Below are 18,379 nucleotides of genomic sequence, written 5' to 3'. Positions count from 1 at the left end.
ATAATTGATGTGGAGGTGCCAGTGGTGCATCAGTCTGGACCAAGTCACATGACACCAGGATATCACCCAACAGGCTTATTTGAAAATCATGAGGTTTCGAAGCGCTGCTCCTTTGAGGTCTTGACAGTAATTGCTGGAAACCCAATTTGCCACACCTGACAAAACAGCAGTGCTCCAAAGCTCGTGATTGCAAATAAACCTGTTGGACGATAGCCTGGTGCTGTGCAATTTCCAACTTTGTATCATTGAGCACACCAGTTTGCAACCCTTGGAAATCAGACTGGAAAACAGGAAATGAATTCCTCTAGCTCCCCAGCTCTAACCTCAAAATATCATTCTCAATCACTACCAAATCTTCCCATCAGAATAAAACATACTGCAGGGAAGAGAATTCAAAAAGGATTCATCTGATTCTCCACAACAAGTTTTATTTTCTGTCACTGTGTGGTATGCAGGATGAAAGCAATGGGACAGTTTCCACAATGTGAGAATGCAGTGTTTGAAATGATTGGTGTGGTACTAAGCAAATCAAAACCATGGAGGTCTCAAAGGCAATTCCATTCTACTCCACCCTCCTGTGTCAGTTTAACCGATTTACACTGAGCCAGCTGTTGAAATGGTACAATTTACTTCAACAAGCTGATAGTAAGGAATGGATATTGGGTGGGTGGAGGAGGGGAGGGGGAGAGAAGAGGAATTGCTAGGATTTTATTTACATCTTATCATGAGATCTTATGGATTGTTGATCTGTATTTCAAGTGCTAAGCAGTAGCTTTTTCTAAACCCAGTAATTCCTGAACCTTTACCTTGTAAGTGGTACAGGCAGAGCTCCACGGCCACGTACACCTCTCCCACGGGATGCTTCTTGCCCACCATTCAAGTATGCCAGCTCAGTTAACTGCTCCTGTCTTATTTCATCATTGTAATCCTGTCAAATGATGAAACATTATAAACCAAATATAGATAAATAATTGTCGAAAACTACAGCTCGAATTTAAAATGCCTGTTCTTTGCCAATTTTTCATCTATTAGAGCTCTCAGAAACCAAACCAATGTGATATTTTATCCATTTTTCTTTACTGCCTCCATTACAGTAGTTATGTATTAGGCCAGAGAAACAGCAAGCTTCAATGATCCTGTGGGTTTACAGTTAATGTCCTCTTTAATGATCTTTGCTTGATAACATTAGTCTTCCCCAGGTCAGAAAGTTAAATGCAAGCAATTAAAGGAAAACAAAACCTGCATTAGCCTTTATTACAATGGAGCAAGAAAGCAAGACTGCTTACCTGCAATTACAAAGGGCTTTTGTTTTGGTCTCATTTTAAAGAGGGTATAAGAAATACAACAAAGGCTCACCAGATTAATTCCAAAGTTGACTCAAAGAGACATTGAATAGCTTAGAAATATTACCTAAAGTTCACAAGATTGACAAGTAAAGAAGGGCTTATGCCCGAAACGTAGATTCTCCTTCTCCTTTGATGCTGCCTGACCTGCTGCGCTTTCCCAGCAACACATTAAGCTCTGATCCCCAGCATCTGCAGTCCTCACTTTCTCCTCAGTGAACACATTGTCATATCTGTGCGTATTTTGTGTTTCAAACTACTGAAATCTAGAACGTGGTCAGTCTCAATGCAGACTCAACCATTTTGTATTGCCATCAGGGGATCTTTTTCACACAAAATCTTTGGTACTATCACAGTATATAAAACTAGATGCTGGTTTCCAGCATCTGCAGTCATTGTTTTTACCTCGTTGATTTTAACCCTACTGCGAATCCTCTTGCAAGGATGCCTACCTTGAAGAAGTTTTCCTCCTCTCTCTACAAGAGTCTCAGGGAGCCCCGCTCCCACTGCAACTCCCAGGTCATTTCCTTTGCCCTGAAGCTCTTCAACCATGCTTTATTCCTGATGAAGGGCTTTGCCCAAAACGTCGATTTCGCTGATCCTTGGATGCTGCCTGAACTGCTGTGCTCTTCCAGCACCACTAATCCAGAATATATAAAACTAGAAGCTAGCAGATTTTTAGAAATCAGGGAAACTAAAGCATTATGGACATGACTCAAAAGGTGCACCTGAATTAGAGAACATCCACGATATTACTGAATGCTGGCCGGGGTCCTGCTTCTACATTCTTATAATTCAGAACAATTCCCAATAAATGTGTGTACAGATTTTATTCCACACCTGAAATTAGTATGTTGTAATACAAAAGCTTGACGAAAGAAGGTTAAGAAGGCGTTTCACGAGTGCAAGTAATTGAGGCAGTATCAAGCTGGATCTTTATAAAGGTACCTAAGTGCAGAATGAACAGAACTGATGGGCAAATTTGCACAGATAAGAAGGGAGTTTGAGCAGAAGACTTGTTAAGTCTTACATCCAGCAATGATATTTTAAGCACGATTTCTCATCTTTCTTGCTTTCTCACAGCACGTCGTATAATTCTTCCATTATTTGTGACATGATTTTAATAATAAAACTCCCATTAGGTCTGGCAGACCAGTAAAGAATGGACTCTTCAACAACTGCTGTTTCATAGCACCAGGGACCCAGGTTCAATTCCCACACTGGATGACTGTGTGTGGAATCTGCACGTTCTTCCCATGTCTGTGTGGGTTTCCTTCCACAGACCAAGGATGTGCAGATCAGGTGAATTGGCCATGCTAAATTGCCCATAGTTTTAGGTGCGTTAGTCAGCGGTAAATAATGGATAGGGGAATGGATCTGTAAGGGTTAATCTTCGGAGGGTTGGTGTAGACTTGTTGGGCCAAAAGGGCCTGTTTCCATACTGTAGGGAATCTAGTCTAATCTAAGCTAAAACTAGAAAAAATGTGAATGCCATCCTTGCTCTTCATGTACATTAAACTTTATGGACATTCAGCATTGCATTTTACAAAACCAAACAATCAGTACAGTGTGGAAGCAGAGTATTCGGGCCACTGAGTCCAGTCTGACCTCCCGAAGAGCATTCCAGCTAAAGTGACAACCCCCCCCCCACCCAATCCCTGTAACCCTGTTATCACTGTCAAAATAAACAACATGCACTCATACACTAGAGACACTTCAGTCCAAAGATAACCTTTCACTTGTTTCTTCACGGCAGGTTTTGCCAAAGCAGTGGGAGAGTGAGGACAGACCACTTTACACAGCTGCACAGACATTTATCCATGCTACACCCAAGAGCAAGCCACATTTCTTGCTTATGTTTGCCGTTTGAGGCCTGTGTGTAGAAAGTAGATGAAGGAGAGAAAACAGGCACATACAGCATCCTCCTGATGACAAAAAAAAAGTTTTCCTGAGATACAAGTAATGCAATTGTAAGGACTGCACTGAAATTTTGTGCATGTTTATAACTAAGCTTGCAATTCAATTACACATTTACTGAATTTTCCTTGAAATGATATATTTTGCTCAATTTGAGGCTGACTGATGGGATAAAATTCTCCTCCTTGCTTCAAGAAAACATGATTGGACACTCTAATGGCACTATTGGGGAATATCTTAAATTGCACATAACTGACAAGTAAGGGGAAGCAGATGTGGGAATTCACTATCTCCTTCTCAGGTTTAAACCACACAATAAAGACAAAAATTATTCTGGTGTGAGCATGCAGTCCTCGAGCTAAAAGGTCAAAGCGTGTGAAATGGAAGGAAGTGTTTCATTTCAATGGTTATCCACTGTACTAAACAGAACCACAAGTTTTAAAAAGCTAGCATGTCAAAGTTGTTCAATTTTATAAATTGTTTGAAAATCAGGGAAGAGTTCTTCATGGAAAGATTCCAATAGGAATAACGACAAAACCGGATTTGCAATGAAGTCTATTTAAATTGATCGCCTTCAAAAATCTTGCTTCTGTGCACATTAACGTTGGCAAAGCAAGTGGCACATTTGCAAAACATAATTAACTTGTTCCTTAAACAAGAGTAATGAGAATTTATAACAGGATGTGAAAAGTTATAACATATTTACCAGAAAATCATTGAGTGAGGAAAGAGCACCCACCTCAAGGGTTCCTGCTCACAGAATGGGAGACACACATCTACATAACGTACATAATGCCTTAAAGCTTTTCTGCATTTACCGTGTTTAGATAAATCTGTCTTGATTCACAGCTAATTCAAGCCATCTTGTGTGCAAAAATCATTCTCCAATAGATGCACTCGATCCACATATATAATATAATCCTAAGCTATAATGTTCAATCAGCTAAAAGACAACAATTCTTTTCTTTCAACAACTACATTTTGGGGTAGTCAAGTGCAATAAACAAGGGGAGTAATGTTGACACTTGAAAATACGCAATAGTCTGAGCTATCAAGATGAAAAGTGGGACTCACAGGAATAAGGAATTTTTTGAGCTCTTCCATGGCATGGTACATTCGTGAATAGGCCTCGGTTGGGGGTGCAAAGACTTCAACAAGAACGTGTAGATCAGTGTTCAAGTGTGCATATTTAGCTTCTCCTCCTTTACGAAGCTCATCTTCCTAATAAGATGGAATAAGAAGCACGATTAATCTGTAATAATATCATACATATCTGAGCACCAACCAGTTACCAGACTCCTATGATTTGTTGCTAATCTTGTCAATGGCAAGTTTCATAGATTTTCCTACTCTGCATCAGGTTAGGGTACAAGTTCACTGATGACAGCCAACCTCAACCACAATCAGCCTCAATGCAGATTGACAGCTAACAATCCGCATCCATGAACATCAGCTAGCCACAAAACGATACGACCAGCTATCCCTAGTAGCCATACACTCAGACAACCAGGAACATGAATTTGACTGGGAAAACACTACCATCATAGGACAAGCCAGACAGAGAACAGCCAGGGAATTCTTAGAGGCATGGCATTCATCCACAAAACTCCATTAACAGACACATAGACCCGGACCCCATATACAAACCACTACAGCTGAAACTGACACCCGGAAACGGCAAGAACATCCATCAACAGACACATCGACCTGGACCCCACATACAAACTACTACAGCTGAAACTGACACCCGGAAGCGGCAAGAACAAACCACTATAAATACCGGAAGAAACATCAAAGCAGCGCTTCACAGGAGGCTCCAATAGCACTGATGATGTTCCCTAGCCAGGGAACGAAACGTTTGCAGCAAAAACTTCCAGCTCGGCGAACAGAACCACAACAACAGACACCCGAGCTACAAATCTTCAACCAGACTTTATATACGTTCCTACCAGTTTCTCACTCATTGCCAGCTTATCAACCATTCGTTATCTGCTCTCACTGCAACTGGTTACGAAACATACAGAGGAACAGAAGTTATAACTGTTCTCTTGTCCAAATCTTTCAGAATCGGCTCATGTCATTGCAACTTTGAGTTTGTGGAGTTTTGTTTGCAGAATGGTTGCATTCATATGCACAGATATGAACTCCACAAGCTTGCATAAATTCTACAGAACTGTGATCAGTGAAACCATTTTAATAGAGGCACAATCTTTTGATCCTATTTGCCATTCTAATCAGATTGCACAATTATCAAGTTATTCCTTTTTAAGTTTTCATACCTTGGACTTATCTCGCATTGACCCTTTCCCAAGGATGGACATCTTTGTGCCAGTATCTTCCTGCAGTCTCTTCAATGAATTTCCTCTAGGTCCAAGCAGCTTTCCTACAAAGTTGAACTACAAAAGCATTTCAAATTACATGAAGAACTTCATTATAAATAAATATTACATTAAAAAGTATTTATTTAGTTGTAAAGCATTCTGGAACATCTTGAGCGCATGAAGTGTGGTTCGTTTTTTAATTCTACCCAACTTGAGGAAATAATTCACAACCTTTCCTGTGAAGTACACATCTCAGATCAACCGAAAATGAGTGATTTATACATCAATGCATCCCCACCCTACTCACATCGAAGCATCTGACAAAGTGGAGGACGAAACAAAAGATTCATCGAACTTCAATCTAGATACAGCAAGTCTTCCAAAACTGTCTACAGTCTGTTTGGATGAGACACGACCAAAGGTATATTAAGCAAGTTCTTCACAATTACACTTGAAGTCCACATTTGAGATTAATGTATACTGATCAGCAATAAATAGTTTCTCCCTTACCAAAAATCAAGTACATATGCTAAGTTCAACATGCCACCAGTGGATACTGAATGGACCGCTGATTTACAGCATCTGCAATTCTTTCATATCTTACACAATGTTGGAATATCATTTCAGGGATAAAAACAAATTGCTAGAAAAGCTCAGCAGGTGCTGCAACATCTGTGGAGAGAAATCAGAGTTCATGTCAAAAAGCTGCTGTGCTCTTCCAGCAATTTCTGCTTTTATTTCTGACTTCCAGCATCTGCAACTCTTTTGGTTTTATTGCCACTTCAGGGTTTGCATTAGAGTACAGCACCAAAGCAGCACTTTACTGGAATCAGGTCAACTACACAGAAAAAGGCTCATTGGCATGGAGTAATGACCAATCAAAAACCACCTGACTATTCCAATCTCATTATCAAGCATTTGACCCATAGCCTTGGAATAGCTAGTGCACATCTTAACACCTCTCCAATATTTTAGGGGTTCTGCCCCTATACTCTTATAGGCAGTGAGCTCCAAATTCTCACCACCATCTGAGTCAAGAGGTGCTGCATTTTGGGAAAGCAACTCTTAGCAGGACTTGTACACTTAATGGTAAGGTCCTAGGGAGTGTCAATGAACAGAGACATGGAGTGCAGGATCATAGTTCCTTGAAAGTGGAATCGCAGGTAGATAGGATAGTGAAGAGGGATTTGGTATGCTTTCCTTTATTGGTCAGAGTATTGAGTACAGGAGCTGGGAGGTCATGTTGCAGCTGTACAGGACATTGGTTAGGCCACTGTTGGAATAGTGTGTGTAATTCCGGCCTCCTTCCTATCAGAAATATGTTGCCAAACTTGAAAGGGTTCAGAAAAGATTTACATATTGCCAGGGTTGGAAGATTTGAGCTATAATGAGGTGCTAATCAGGCTGGGGCTGTTTTCCCTGGAGCGGAGGCTGAGGGGTGACCTTATAGAGGTTTACAAAGTCATGAGGGGCATAGATAGGATAAATAGACAAAGCCTTTTCCCTGAGGTGGAGTCGTCCAGAGCTAGACGGCATAGGTTTTGGCTGGCGGGGGGGGGGGGTGAGGAGAAGAGAGAAAGACATATAAAAGGGACCTAAGGGGCAATTTTTTCACACAGAGGGTGGTACGTGCATGGAATCAGCTGCCACAGGAAGTGGTGGGGGCTAGTACAATTGCAACATTTAAAAAGGCATTTGAATGGGTATGTGAAAAGGAAGGGTTTGGAGGGATACGGGCCAAGTGCTACCAGGTGGGACTAGATTGGGTTGGGATATCTGGTCGGCATGGACAGGTTGGACCGAAGGGTCTGTTTCCATGCTATACATTTCTATGTCTCTATATCCTCTAAACCTTCTGCCCTTTCACCTAAATCTATGCCTCCTGGTTAATGATTCTCCCTCATCAAGGGGAAGTGTTTCTTCCCATCTGTGCTCTTCAATTTTATACATCTCAATCATGTCCTCTTCAATCTTCTCTACTATAAGGATAACTCCAATCTTCCTTCATAAGTGAAACTCTTAGGTTGGGCAACATCCTGTAAATCTCCTCTGCACGGTCTCCAATGCTATCACATCCCCACTTCTGGATTCCAAAATGGCACACAATACACTAGTTGTGGTGTAATCAACATTAAAATTTCCACAAACTCCAGGGACTTAAAACTCGGTGCCTCAGTTAAGAGGCTGGTATACCTTGTCAACCACTTTATCCACTGGTCCTAAAACCTTCAGTAACCATGTACATACACACCAAGGTCTCTGATCCTCTGTGCTTCCCATGGTCCTACCATTCATCTGTATCCCATTGCCTTGTTTACCGTGCTCAAATGCATCATCTTGCATTTATCCAAATTGAATTTCACTTGCCACCAATTAGCCCATTTGACCAGCTTGTCTATATCCCCCTCACTATTTTCCACACAACTTTTTTTTTATTATCCACAAACGTACTTTCTTGTGATCATTTCAGGTCAGAAACTTGTCATTTTTTGAACATTAAGTTCCTTAAAAGTACTCTGCTGGAGAAAACGTACAGTTCCAAGATGCAATTTTCAAACCCAACTGCAATCATAGCCAGGTGAGATTTGGAAGTGCAAAATTTATTCTAGAATCCCTACAGTGTGGAAACAGGCCCACACCGATCCTCCAAAGAGTATCCCATCCAAACCCATTCCCCTACCCTATTACCCAACATTTTATCCGACTAATGCACCTAATCTACACATCCCTGAACACTATGGGCAATTTAGCATGGCCAATTCACGTAATGTGCACATCATTAGATTGTGGGAGGAAACTGGAGCACCCAGAGGAAACCCAGACATGGGGAAAATGTGCAAACTCCACACAGACAGTTGCCTGAGGATGGAACTGAACTCAGATCCCTGGCACCGAGAGGCAGCAGTGCTAACCACTGAGCCATCATGCTGCCCCTTTAGACATCTCTGGGATACTCTCAGCTTAGGGGAGATTGAAATCCATGATGAAAAGCTGACAGAATGTTTATCTGGGGAGGCGTTTTCTGCCCAGTTGTCCTCAAGATTTTGACAGTGTTACGCAGTCAGCCTGAGGAAGTTTTGTAGAACTTGTGGGACTTATCCAGATTGAACATTAGAGTTTTCCCCAAACCTTTGAGTCTTGATATCTGTCACCTGTCCAGAAGAATTGGAGGAAGTTGGGAGTCACAAGATAAATTTAAGCAGCAGTCAATTCGAAGTTATAGAAATTTCACTCTCTCCAAAGGATAGTATTCTGCTTACCATCTGCGCTCCACACTCACTCAGACACTAGTCACAGACAGAGTAAAGCACAAATCTTCCCACAGTCATAAAATTAGAATGTTGTTCAGCAGCATTGTAGCTTAACAGACAGGGAAACAAAGAATAAATAGTCGAGCGTCCTCCTAGGTGGTGCGCCCTGACTATGTATTTTTTCCACCAGGTGCGTAACCTCAACTACGACACGCAGCTCCTGTTCGTCTACCATGACGGTTTGGACATCGCCCTCAAGACACTGCCGGTCTTTTACCAGGACCTGATCACTGTCTGGAACATGGTTGAATCACGTTGCACCTACCCTCCAGTAGGAGGTAGCAGCTGTCGTCAGGGAGCCGTTACTCAGGAATCCACACCTCCGTACTCGCAGGTTCGAGTGGCTGTCGGACGGGAGGGCCGTGGCAGCGAGTGTGACCAGGGTCGGGGGCGTACTAGGTGGTAGGGGCCTGGACTGGATGCTGCCGCAGGACATAGCAAGCAGGGCAGTGGTAGACGTCTGGTACGTGGCCACCGCCATCTGAAGTTGGGTGTGGGCATTTGCACTCCCTTTTTGATTTTCCTAAAAACCACCACCTCTGCTTTTGGTTGCACTTCAGTCCCACGCTCCTGATCTTTGGGCACTCGGTACAGAGGAGGGAGAGCAGGTTTGAAGACCTCCTCGTAGGTCTGCTCCTGGGCCTGGCCAAACTGGCCATAAACAGGTCCAGGCAGCGGGCCATGGAGGGGTCCTGCCTGCCCCTCTTCCACGGTTATGTTAGAGCCCGGATGTCTCTGGAGAGGGAGCACATGGTGGCCACCAACACCCTGGAGTCATTCAGGGAGAGGTGGGAACTGCAAGGAGTGGAGTGCATTATTTCCCCCAACTCTATTTTGATTTAATCTCTGCCCTCCCCTTCACTGTTTGATCACACAGCATTGCCCTTTGATGTGAAGGGCACTGCTTATCACAGGCCACTCAGGTGCTTCCTATCCTCCTGGTGGTGGAAACTGAATAAAGATTCATGCACTTGTGTCTATCACTGTGTCTCATACCTGCACACACACAACATGGGTGCCGGGGGAAAAAATAAGCATTACCGCAGTTAGGCAGTAGTGTGGGGGTTAAGAAGGAAAAAAGAAAAAAAATAATTAAACAGGAGTGTCAAACTTTCTGTAAAAAATAAAAGTCACAGTAACAAGAACAAATCTCACCTCCACAATGGAAACTGAATCTTTCCGCCAAAGCATAAGCATTGCAAAGCATTACTCTAATTCAACTGAGACACACACAGTATATCAGAAGCCTTACCTTTGGGAATTGTGCAACTGGTATCAGACAACGCTCAGAAAGCTTTATGCTCTTCTGTGTCAAGACATCAAGGAATCTTTTTTCCTCCTCTTTTTTCTCTCCCTTCTGAACTTTTTCTATTTCTAAAGGGAGAAAAGTTTAAATTAAAATTCCTCTACATGCCACAGTGGTGATGAAACAGCATGTAAGTTGATTTGTAATTAGTTAATTTGCAGGAAAGTACATATGAATGGTCGCGGAACTGTCACTAAAATTCCAATTTCCAATAAATCTCTGAATGCATTGCAATTTGTGAGCAGCAAGCCGCTGAGATGGCAAAAGTGCAAGTTGCAGACAACAAGGCAGGTGTTTGTCAGTGCTGAATGACCCAAGCTTGCAGTATCTTGGCAAAGTGTGATCTGGGCAGTTCACAGTGGGGTACTGCTAGACTCAGTGATGGCACCACAACAGTTCACAAGCTACATCAATAGCTTAGATATAGAGACAAAATATATTAATTGCAAATTTGATAACCCAAAAACTAGGTGGTAATATAATTCGTGAAGACACAAGGATACTTCAGTCTACTGGGATAGGCTAAGTGAATAGGCAAGAATATAGCAGGTGTTAATATAACATTAATAACTGTGAAACTACTTACTTTGGCGCCAAATGATAGGTCAGTATTTCTTGGAGAAAGAGATTGGGAAATGATGCCCAAAGGGATGTGGGTGTTCTTATTTATAGGTCTGAAAGCCAGCATGCAGATGCAGCAAGCAATAAGAAAGATTAATGGTGTTTTGGCCTTCATTCTAAAGGGACAGGAATGCAGGAGTAAAGATGTCTTGCTGTAACTGTATAACGCTCTGGTGAGTCCATATCTGGAGTATTGTCTTCAGATTTGTTCTTTTACTAAGGAAGAAATGCTTGCTAAATGGTGGGTGATGGAGTCCCCCAGGCTAATCCCTGAAACGAAGGGCTGATTTGCAAGAGAAGATTAAGGAAAATGGGTCAACGTTCGAGAGTTTCGAAAAGAGGTACTCTCATTTAAACTTACACTATTTATAGAATGGACGTAGATAGGCTGTTTCCAACCATTTGAGGGTTTAGAACCAGAGGCAAATTTCAGGATAAATTGCACATTATTGAGAGGAATTTTATTATTGAGAGAGGAGAGTTTTACCTCAGTGGAAGGTCAAGTATTGAACAGGTTCAAAAAAATAGATAGAATTTAGAATGCCGATATTAACAGATGTAGAATACCTGGGAAAATTACACTGCAAAACGATCAGCCATTATCTAATCGAATGGCAGAGCAGGTTTGACAGGCTGAGTTGTCTACTTCTGCTACTATGCCAGATGAGTAACAAGGAAAATGGAATCTAACTTCCATAGTCCTTTTCGATCCTTGCACAAACTTCAAATCAATAGGCAGAAAAATCACATGCCAAGACTATACAATCTCCTAGCAACTTTTAGGTCCTCTAGAAATACAGATAAGGAAAATGTAATGTTTAGTGCAGTACTGAAGAGTTTGCTTACTTAATGTTTAACAATGTACCCAATTCCCATGGAACAATCAAGCTGCTCGCTTATGCAATTTCCAAATCTCATTTTAAAAATCCCATTTGCCTCAAAAATGGGTAATGATAAGTAATTAAATTTTATAAAGTTTTGATGATCAGAGTCAAGAGTGTAGTGCTGGAAAAGCACAGCAGGCCAGGCAGCATCAGAAGATAATAAGAGCAGGAGAATCTACATTTCCGGCAAAACTTCTTCATCAGGTGAAGGGCTTAAGCCCGAAACAGACCCTCCTGCTCCTCAGATGCTGCCTGACCTGTGCTATTCCAGCACCACTCTCCACTCTGATCTCCAGCATCTGCAGTCCTCACTTTCTTCTGCTTGGTTCTTTATGAACACATTCCATAACCTCCCTAAGAAAGACATGGCATATTCATTTAAAATTTCTTCGAAGTTATTTGTGACTTAAAACTGCAGGACAGACGTGGCAGAACATGGATGATACATAATTTTAGCTGTTTATTATTTACCTTGCATTCTACAGTGGTTGTTTTGGTATATATGCATATCAGTGGAGAAGCTCCAGCCAGCAATTTAAAAAACTGTGCTTTAATCCCAATACAGGGCAACTGTTTTCAGTGGAATCGTTTTCCATGGTTTCAATCACCTGCAGCCCAAACACAATGTAGGAAACCTCCAGGACCAGGGGCTGCCGGGAAGGTAAATATGGGTTCACTACTATCCACAGTTTCGGGCTTCCACAGTAGGTCTTGGAACATATCCCCTGTGGGTACTTGGTGGTGGGGGGGGGGGGGGGGGGAAACTACTGTACCAGCTTTCAAGAACTGTTTATCAGAAGCTTCAGAAATGTTAAGGAACCCTACTTAAAACCAAGAATGGGTATCATTTAACAGTTATGGATGTTTGGACAAGGTTTCCTAAAACAGTGCCATTAAGAAAAATGGTTGCAAAATGGTAATGGTAGTGCAAAAAAGTTAGTTCAATTTTCTTTTGCACGTTATGGGTTATCCAAAGAAATGAGGGTTCAAATTTTGCTTCACAAATACTGAATGCACTGATTGGTGCTGTTCCACAGGAATCTGTACTGGGTCCACTTTTGTCTATCTGAGGAGGCAAAGTTAATAAGTTTGCAGACGACACCAAAATTGGTAGTATAGTGGACAGTGGTGGTGGTTATCCAAGACTACAAAAGGATCTTAATCAACAGGTCAATAAGCTGAAGAATAATGGGAATTTGGATAAGTGGGAGATATTGCATATTGGTAATACAAACCAGGACAGGACTTGTATAATTAACGTTAGGGCCCTAGATAGTGTTATAGCAGACAGACTTTGGGGTTCAGGTATATAATTCTTTAAAATTTGCAGCACAGGTAGATGAGCATTTATGAAGGCATTTAGCATGATTGCCTTCATTACTCAGATCTTTGAATATAGGATTTTGAACATTGCGTTGGGGTTGTCCAGGACGTTGGCGAGGCCTCTTCTGGAGCACTGTGTGCAGGTATGACTGCGCCATCATATGAAGGAAAAGATTTACGATGTTACAAAAATGGAAGGGCCATCAGTTCTGAAACATTTAACTGATTTATCTTCACAGATGCTGCCAGAACCGCTGAGCTTTGCCAACAACTTCTATTATTGTTTCTGATTTACAGCATTCGCAGCTCTTTCGGTTTTTACCAGGAAGTTGCTGGGAATAGAGGGTTTAAGATATAAAAATAGACTGGAAAGACTTGGACTTTTATCACTGGAGTACAGGAAGTTGAGGGGTGACCTTGAGGTTTATAAAAATCACAAGGGGCAAAGATAAGGTGAGTGACAAGTCTTTCCCTAGTAGAGGGCAGCCAAATGCAGGCAAGCAAGAATAGTTTAGAGTTTGGTACATGGTCAGCGTGGACTGATTGGAAATAGACCACCAGGTCCATACTGTAAGACGATGATCCTCTGCTCCTCCACCCCATTAATTATCATATTGTCATAGAATCCCTAATGTGGAATCAGGCATCTGGCCCAACAAGTCCACACCAACCCTCAAAACAGTAACCGGATCCCGCCCCCCCCCCCCCTTACTACTCTCCATTTACCCCTGACTAATGCACTTAACCTATGCATCCCAGAACACTATGGGCAATTCACCTAACCTACACATCTTTGGAGTGTGGGAGGAAACTGGATGCTTTATTTTAGATTGCTTTTCCCTATTAATCATACCGTCTATAACTCCAGAATAATGTAGCTTTGCACTGCTGTACTCACAGGCATCTTAAGTATAAGAGATAGGTATAACATTGAAATAAGCAATAAGCTGGTGTAACAAACTGCAGCAGACCAAAACAAATCCACACCCCAGGAAACAAAAGCATTTTGTGACTCAATGCCAAAAATTTGAAATATAAATAAATTTGGCACAAATCGTGCAAGAACCGAAAGCATGCCTACCCTAGATGACATAACTACTAGAACAGGCGGAAGATCTTGTAACCTGGTTACAAGACTAAAATGGTTTCCAGATTACTTTGACTAGCTGTTTAGAATTAGAAAATAATTCCATGTAGCTGAAAACCTATGTTGGTCTGCAACACAGCATGAAATCATATCACTAAGGTTTCATAGTGACATAAAATTAATGACGCTCCCAGTCCCAAAAGAAAGCAAAATAGTGCACTGATTGCAAGATTAAAACAATGGATCTTTACTTCACCATTGTATAAAAACTTGTCCTTTCTCCTAGAGATCTGCTTTTATATTTATCTAGCTTTGATATTTATCCACTTTAAATTCTGAAGGCGCAAACTCACACTCAAGCTTGGAAAAGTGCCAAGCAAGGTCACCACTCACCGAGTCTTTGAAAAAACCGCAAATGCTGTGTATTATTCATTGTTCCTACATGATAGCTACTGCACACTGCTTCAGACCTCACAAATTCCCACTATGTTTTAGGCACTACTAGAATCAGATATTAAGTTAAATGATATATCTTCTCCCAAGTTTATTACGCATGCCTGCTGCACGAATGCACCCGTCATCTCTCTGAACTGACTGTAAATTAATGTAACCTAAAGCAATAACTGAAACTAAAATAAATTCTCATTTAACGGAGAGTTCCTGCTGATTCTGTTAAAAAAATTCTCATGAACATTTTAATTCAAATCCCAGTCAGTCTCAGCAGAACGACAGGTTTATGTTTCTATAGTACATTGTACAACTCAATTCTGAAAGATCTTCACTGCCAATTTGCAAATCAACTCCACAAACAGCAATATGATTAAGTGCTGGTTGACCATTTGATACATTAATGGAAGGTTACATATTGACCGTAGCCCAACAACATCCCTGCTCTTAAAAATAATCAAACTAGCATCCACCTGAGTGACCAGGAGCCTGTGTTTAACAACTGAGACTCCAGTACCGTACTGCAGTGTTAGTCTACTTCGTTGAGTCAGACCTGGAGAGGGATTTGAACTCAACCAGAGTCAAACAGAGAGTGGCAAACACTAAAGCAACAACTAAATCCTTCTCATCAGTCAGATAAATAAAAGCACTGTCAAGAAAAGCTTCATAAAGTTAAGGGTCATTAAAAAAAACTTTTAGATTATATAAAAAAGTTAACCTTATGAAGCTAGCTTAATGGAACATGAACACTGATTTGCCTTTGTATAGTCTCCAGTAAAGCTGAAGCCAGTACTCCTGTTTCAACAGGAAAGCAGCATAACTTTCCATTAATACAAATGCTGTCAGCTGATAATTTAGTACATATCTTCAGACTTAATTTGCTAAGATGGAATGTGCAATAAATAACTGCAGGAAGTGTCACATGACTCAAAACATTGACAATTTTCACTCCACAGTTGCTGCCAGACCTCCAGCATATTGTGTTTTTGTTTGCTTCAAACCATCACAGCATTGGTTAAGTATTGTCATCTATACCACAATCTGTTTTATAGTCTCAGACAATTGTACCCCACAGGTGACATGACATTTCTAGACAGAAAGACACAGCAATTCACCCCATCATGTTGCCCTGGCGCTACAAATGAGAACTTAACTGTGCCTATTTCAGCTTCTCCACATAACCCTGCTGACTGTTTCAAATAATACTTGAATTCCCTTTAAATGCCTCAGATTAGATTAGATTACTTAGTGTGGAAACAGGCCCTTCGGCCCAACAATTCCACACTGACCTGCCAAAGCACAACCCACCCCGAACCTAAATTTACCCCTTCACCTAACACTATAGGCAATTTAGCATGGCCAATTCACTTAACCTGCACATTTTTGGATTGTTGGAGGAAACCGAATCACCCAGAGGAAACCCAAGCAGACAGGGAGAATGTGCAAACTCCACACAGAGTCACCTGAGGCAGGAATTGAACCCAGGTCTCTGGCGCTGAGAGGCAGCAGTGCCACTGTGCCGAACATGCCTGAACCACAGACAGTGCATTCCATATCAAAACCACTTGCTAAGTGGAAAGGTTTTTCTCCAGATGCCTTCACTTTTCAAACAAGAAAAATATTTAATTCTAAGCCTTCTCATTCTTGATCCTTTGAGTACCAACAGTCACTCCCTATCTCATCTATCCAGAGTTCTCATGATTTAGAATGTTCTCAATCTTCTTTCCTTCAAGATAAAGTCATAATTTCTTAAATATATTTACAGAGAAAAGTCCTGTTCTTTGGAACAATTTTCCTTAATCTTTTCTGCACTCTTACCAGTTTCTTTGTATAAGCAAAAGTGAGGTCTGCAGATGCTGCAAACCAGAGTTTAGATTAGAGTGGTGCTGGAAAAGCACAGCAGGTCCAGCAGCATCTGAGGAGCAGCCCCCACCCTTATCTGTCCACCCTGGAGGCTCTCTGCCTCCATTCCTGATAAAAGGCTTTTGCCTGAAATGTCCACTTTCCTACTACTCAGTCCAACTGAGAGGCCAAACTTGCACCCCAAGTTCAACTATACACTGCTCCCAAATTATATGCCCCTATAATAATGTCTAGGGTATTATCAATTCCTTATTAAACAAAGTTAAAAATCACAACACCAGGTTATAGTCCAACAGGTTTAATTGGAAGCACAATTGTGTACTCCACAACCACTTGAAGGAGCGGCACTCCGAAAACTAACGTGTTTCCAATTTAAACCTGTTGGACTATAACCTGTTGTTGCGATTTTTAAACTTTGTACACCCCAGTCCAACACCGGCATCTCCAAATCATGCTTGTTAAACGAGTTCTCAACGTGCCTGCCACCATCAAGGCCCTATGCAAATACATACAGGAGTCCCTCTGTTCCTGCCCTTCATTTTACAGTCTCACTCCAGGGCCTTCAACAAAAAAAACTCGTCACATTTCTCCAGACTGAACTTCATCTGCCACCTGTCCATCCGCTCCACCACTTGTCCCCATCCTTTTGAAGTTCTACAACACCATGCTTTAAAATTTTATTTCACCTGCAAATGGGGCCCTGTACGCCAAAGTCTAAGTCATTAATATATATCAGGAAACGCCAGAAGAGTGCAGGGGGAGGGGGGTGTAAGCGGGGACTGGGGCCGGGTAGCGGGGACTGGGGCCGGGTAGCGGGGACTGGGGCCGGGTAGCGGGGACTGGGGCCGGGTAGCGGGGACTGGGGCCGGGTAGCGGGGACTGGGGCCGGGTAGCGGGGACTGGGGCCGGGTAGCGGGGACTGGGGCCGGGTAGCGGGGACTGGGGCCGGGTAGCGGGGACTGGGGCCGGGTAGCGGGGACTGGGGCCGGGTAGCGGGGACTGGGGCCGGGTAGCGGGGACTGGGGCCGGGTAGCGGGGACTGGGGCCGGGTAGCGGGGACTGGGGCCGGGTAGCGGGGACTGGGGCCGGGTAGCGGGGACTGGGGCCGGGTAGCGGGGACTGGGGCCGGGTAGCGGGGACTGGGGCCGGGTAGCGGGGACTGGGGCCGGGTAGCGGGGACTGGGGCCGGGTAGCGGGGACTGGGGCCGGGTAGCGGGGACTGGGGCCGGGTAGCGGGGACTGGGGCCGGGTAGCGGGGACTGGGGCCGGGTAGCGGGGACTGGGGCCGGGTAGCGGGGACTGGGGCCGGGGATTTCAGGATCGGTTTCGAACCCCTCCCCCACGCTCCACCCTTTGTTCTCCACGGGGCCGACGCCATCGCGGCTCCGAGCCTTAAAATCCTAATCCCGCCCGCCCGCAAGGCGCCAGCCACTGCCCCGCTCTTCACCTGCAGCCAGCAACCTGCTGGCGTGGACAAAGGACGGATCCAGGCTGTCCTTCTCCGCCATGAGCTCGGGCAGGTATTTCTCATTCGCCATGACCGCTCACTCCGCTTCCTCGCACCGCGATAATGCGCCTGCGCACCAACTGCCGCCCGCCTAGTGGCCCGGGTCCCACCTCTAGATGCCCATTGGGCAACTAGTTGTCGATCAGAGGTGTTCTACATACCTATTCGTTTAAATATCTGCCAATCATATATTATACCACCCATTTCCATGACTTGGTCTCCCGCTCTAACTTCCCGATACCTAAATGGCTAGCTGCACTGTCAATCAAGAGCTTCCTCACCAACAGTCAACCAACTGACATCAACTGCAACTCCACACGATCTACTGGAAACCAATTAGTTTACTGCTTCACCACCTTGTCCCGCCCCTCACCGACCATTGTGGAGGAGGGGAAGAGGAAGACAGCGAGACCGGGTGGCAGTGGCAGTGGCAGGGGCAGGGGCAGGGG

At 43.3% G+C, this 18,379-nt stretch overlaps 1 protein-coding gene across 1 annotated transcript in view; it reads right to left on the bottom strand.

The window, feature by feature from the left end:
* LOC132829965 (KH domain-containing, RNA-binding, signal transduction-associated protein 1-like) overlaps positions 1–17,993 on the bottom strand; it is a 28,497-nt gene extending 10,504 nt beyond the window's left edge. Inside the window, exons 1-5 of the mRNA XM_060847397.1 lie at positions 17,871–17,993; positions 10,145–10,266; positions 5,540–5,656; positions 4,335–4,481; positions 807–928 (exon numbers count right to left, since the gene is read on the bottom strand). Coding sequence (XP_060703380.1) covers positions 807–928; positions 4,335–4,481; positions 5,540–5,656; positions 10,145–10,266; positions 17,871–17,961 — 599 coding nt within the window. The 5' untranslated portion in view covers positions 17,962–17,993. The remainder of the gene's footprint in view (positions 1–806; positions 929–4,334; positions 4,482–5,539; positions 5,657–10,144; positions 10,267–17,870) is intronic.
* Between the last annotated feature and the right edge of the window lie 386 nt (positions 17,994–18,379).

Source organism: Hemiscyllium ocellatum, chromosome 30, assembly GCF_020745735.1.
Source record: "Hemiscyllium ocellatum isolate sHemOce1 chromosome 30, sHemOce1.pat.X.cur, whole genome shotgun sequence".
Classification (NCBI taxonomy): domain Eukaryota; kingdom Metazoa; phylum Chordata; class Chondrichthyes; order Orectolobiformes; family Hemiscylliidae; genus Hemiscyllium; species Hemiscyllium ocellatum.
The sequence above is the reverse complement of the archived record's forward strand: the minus strand, read 5'-3'. Positions and strand labels throughout refer to the sequence as shown.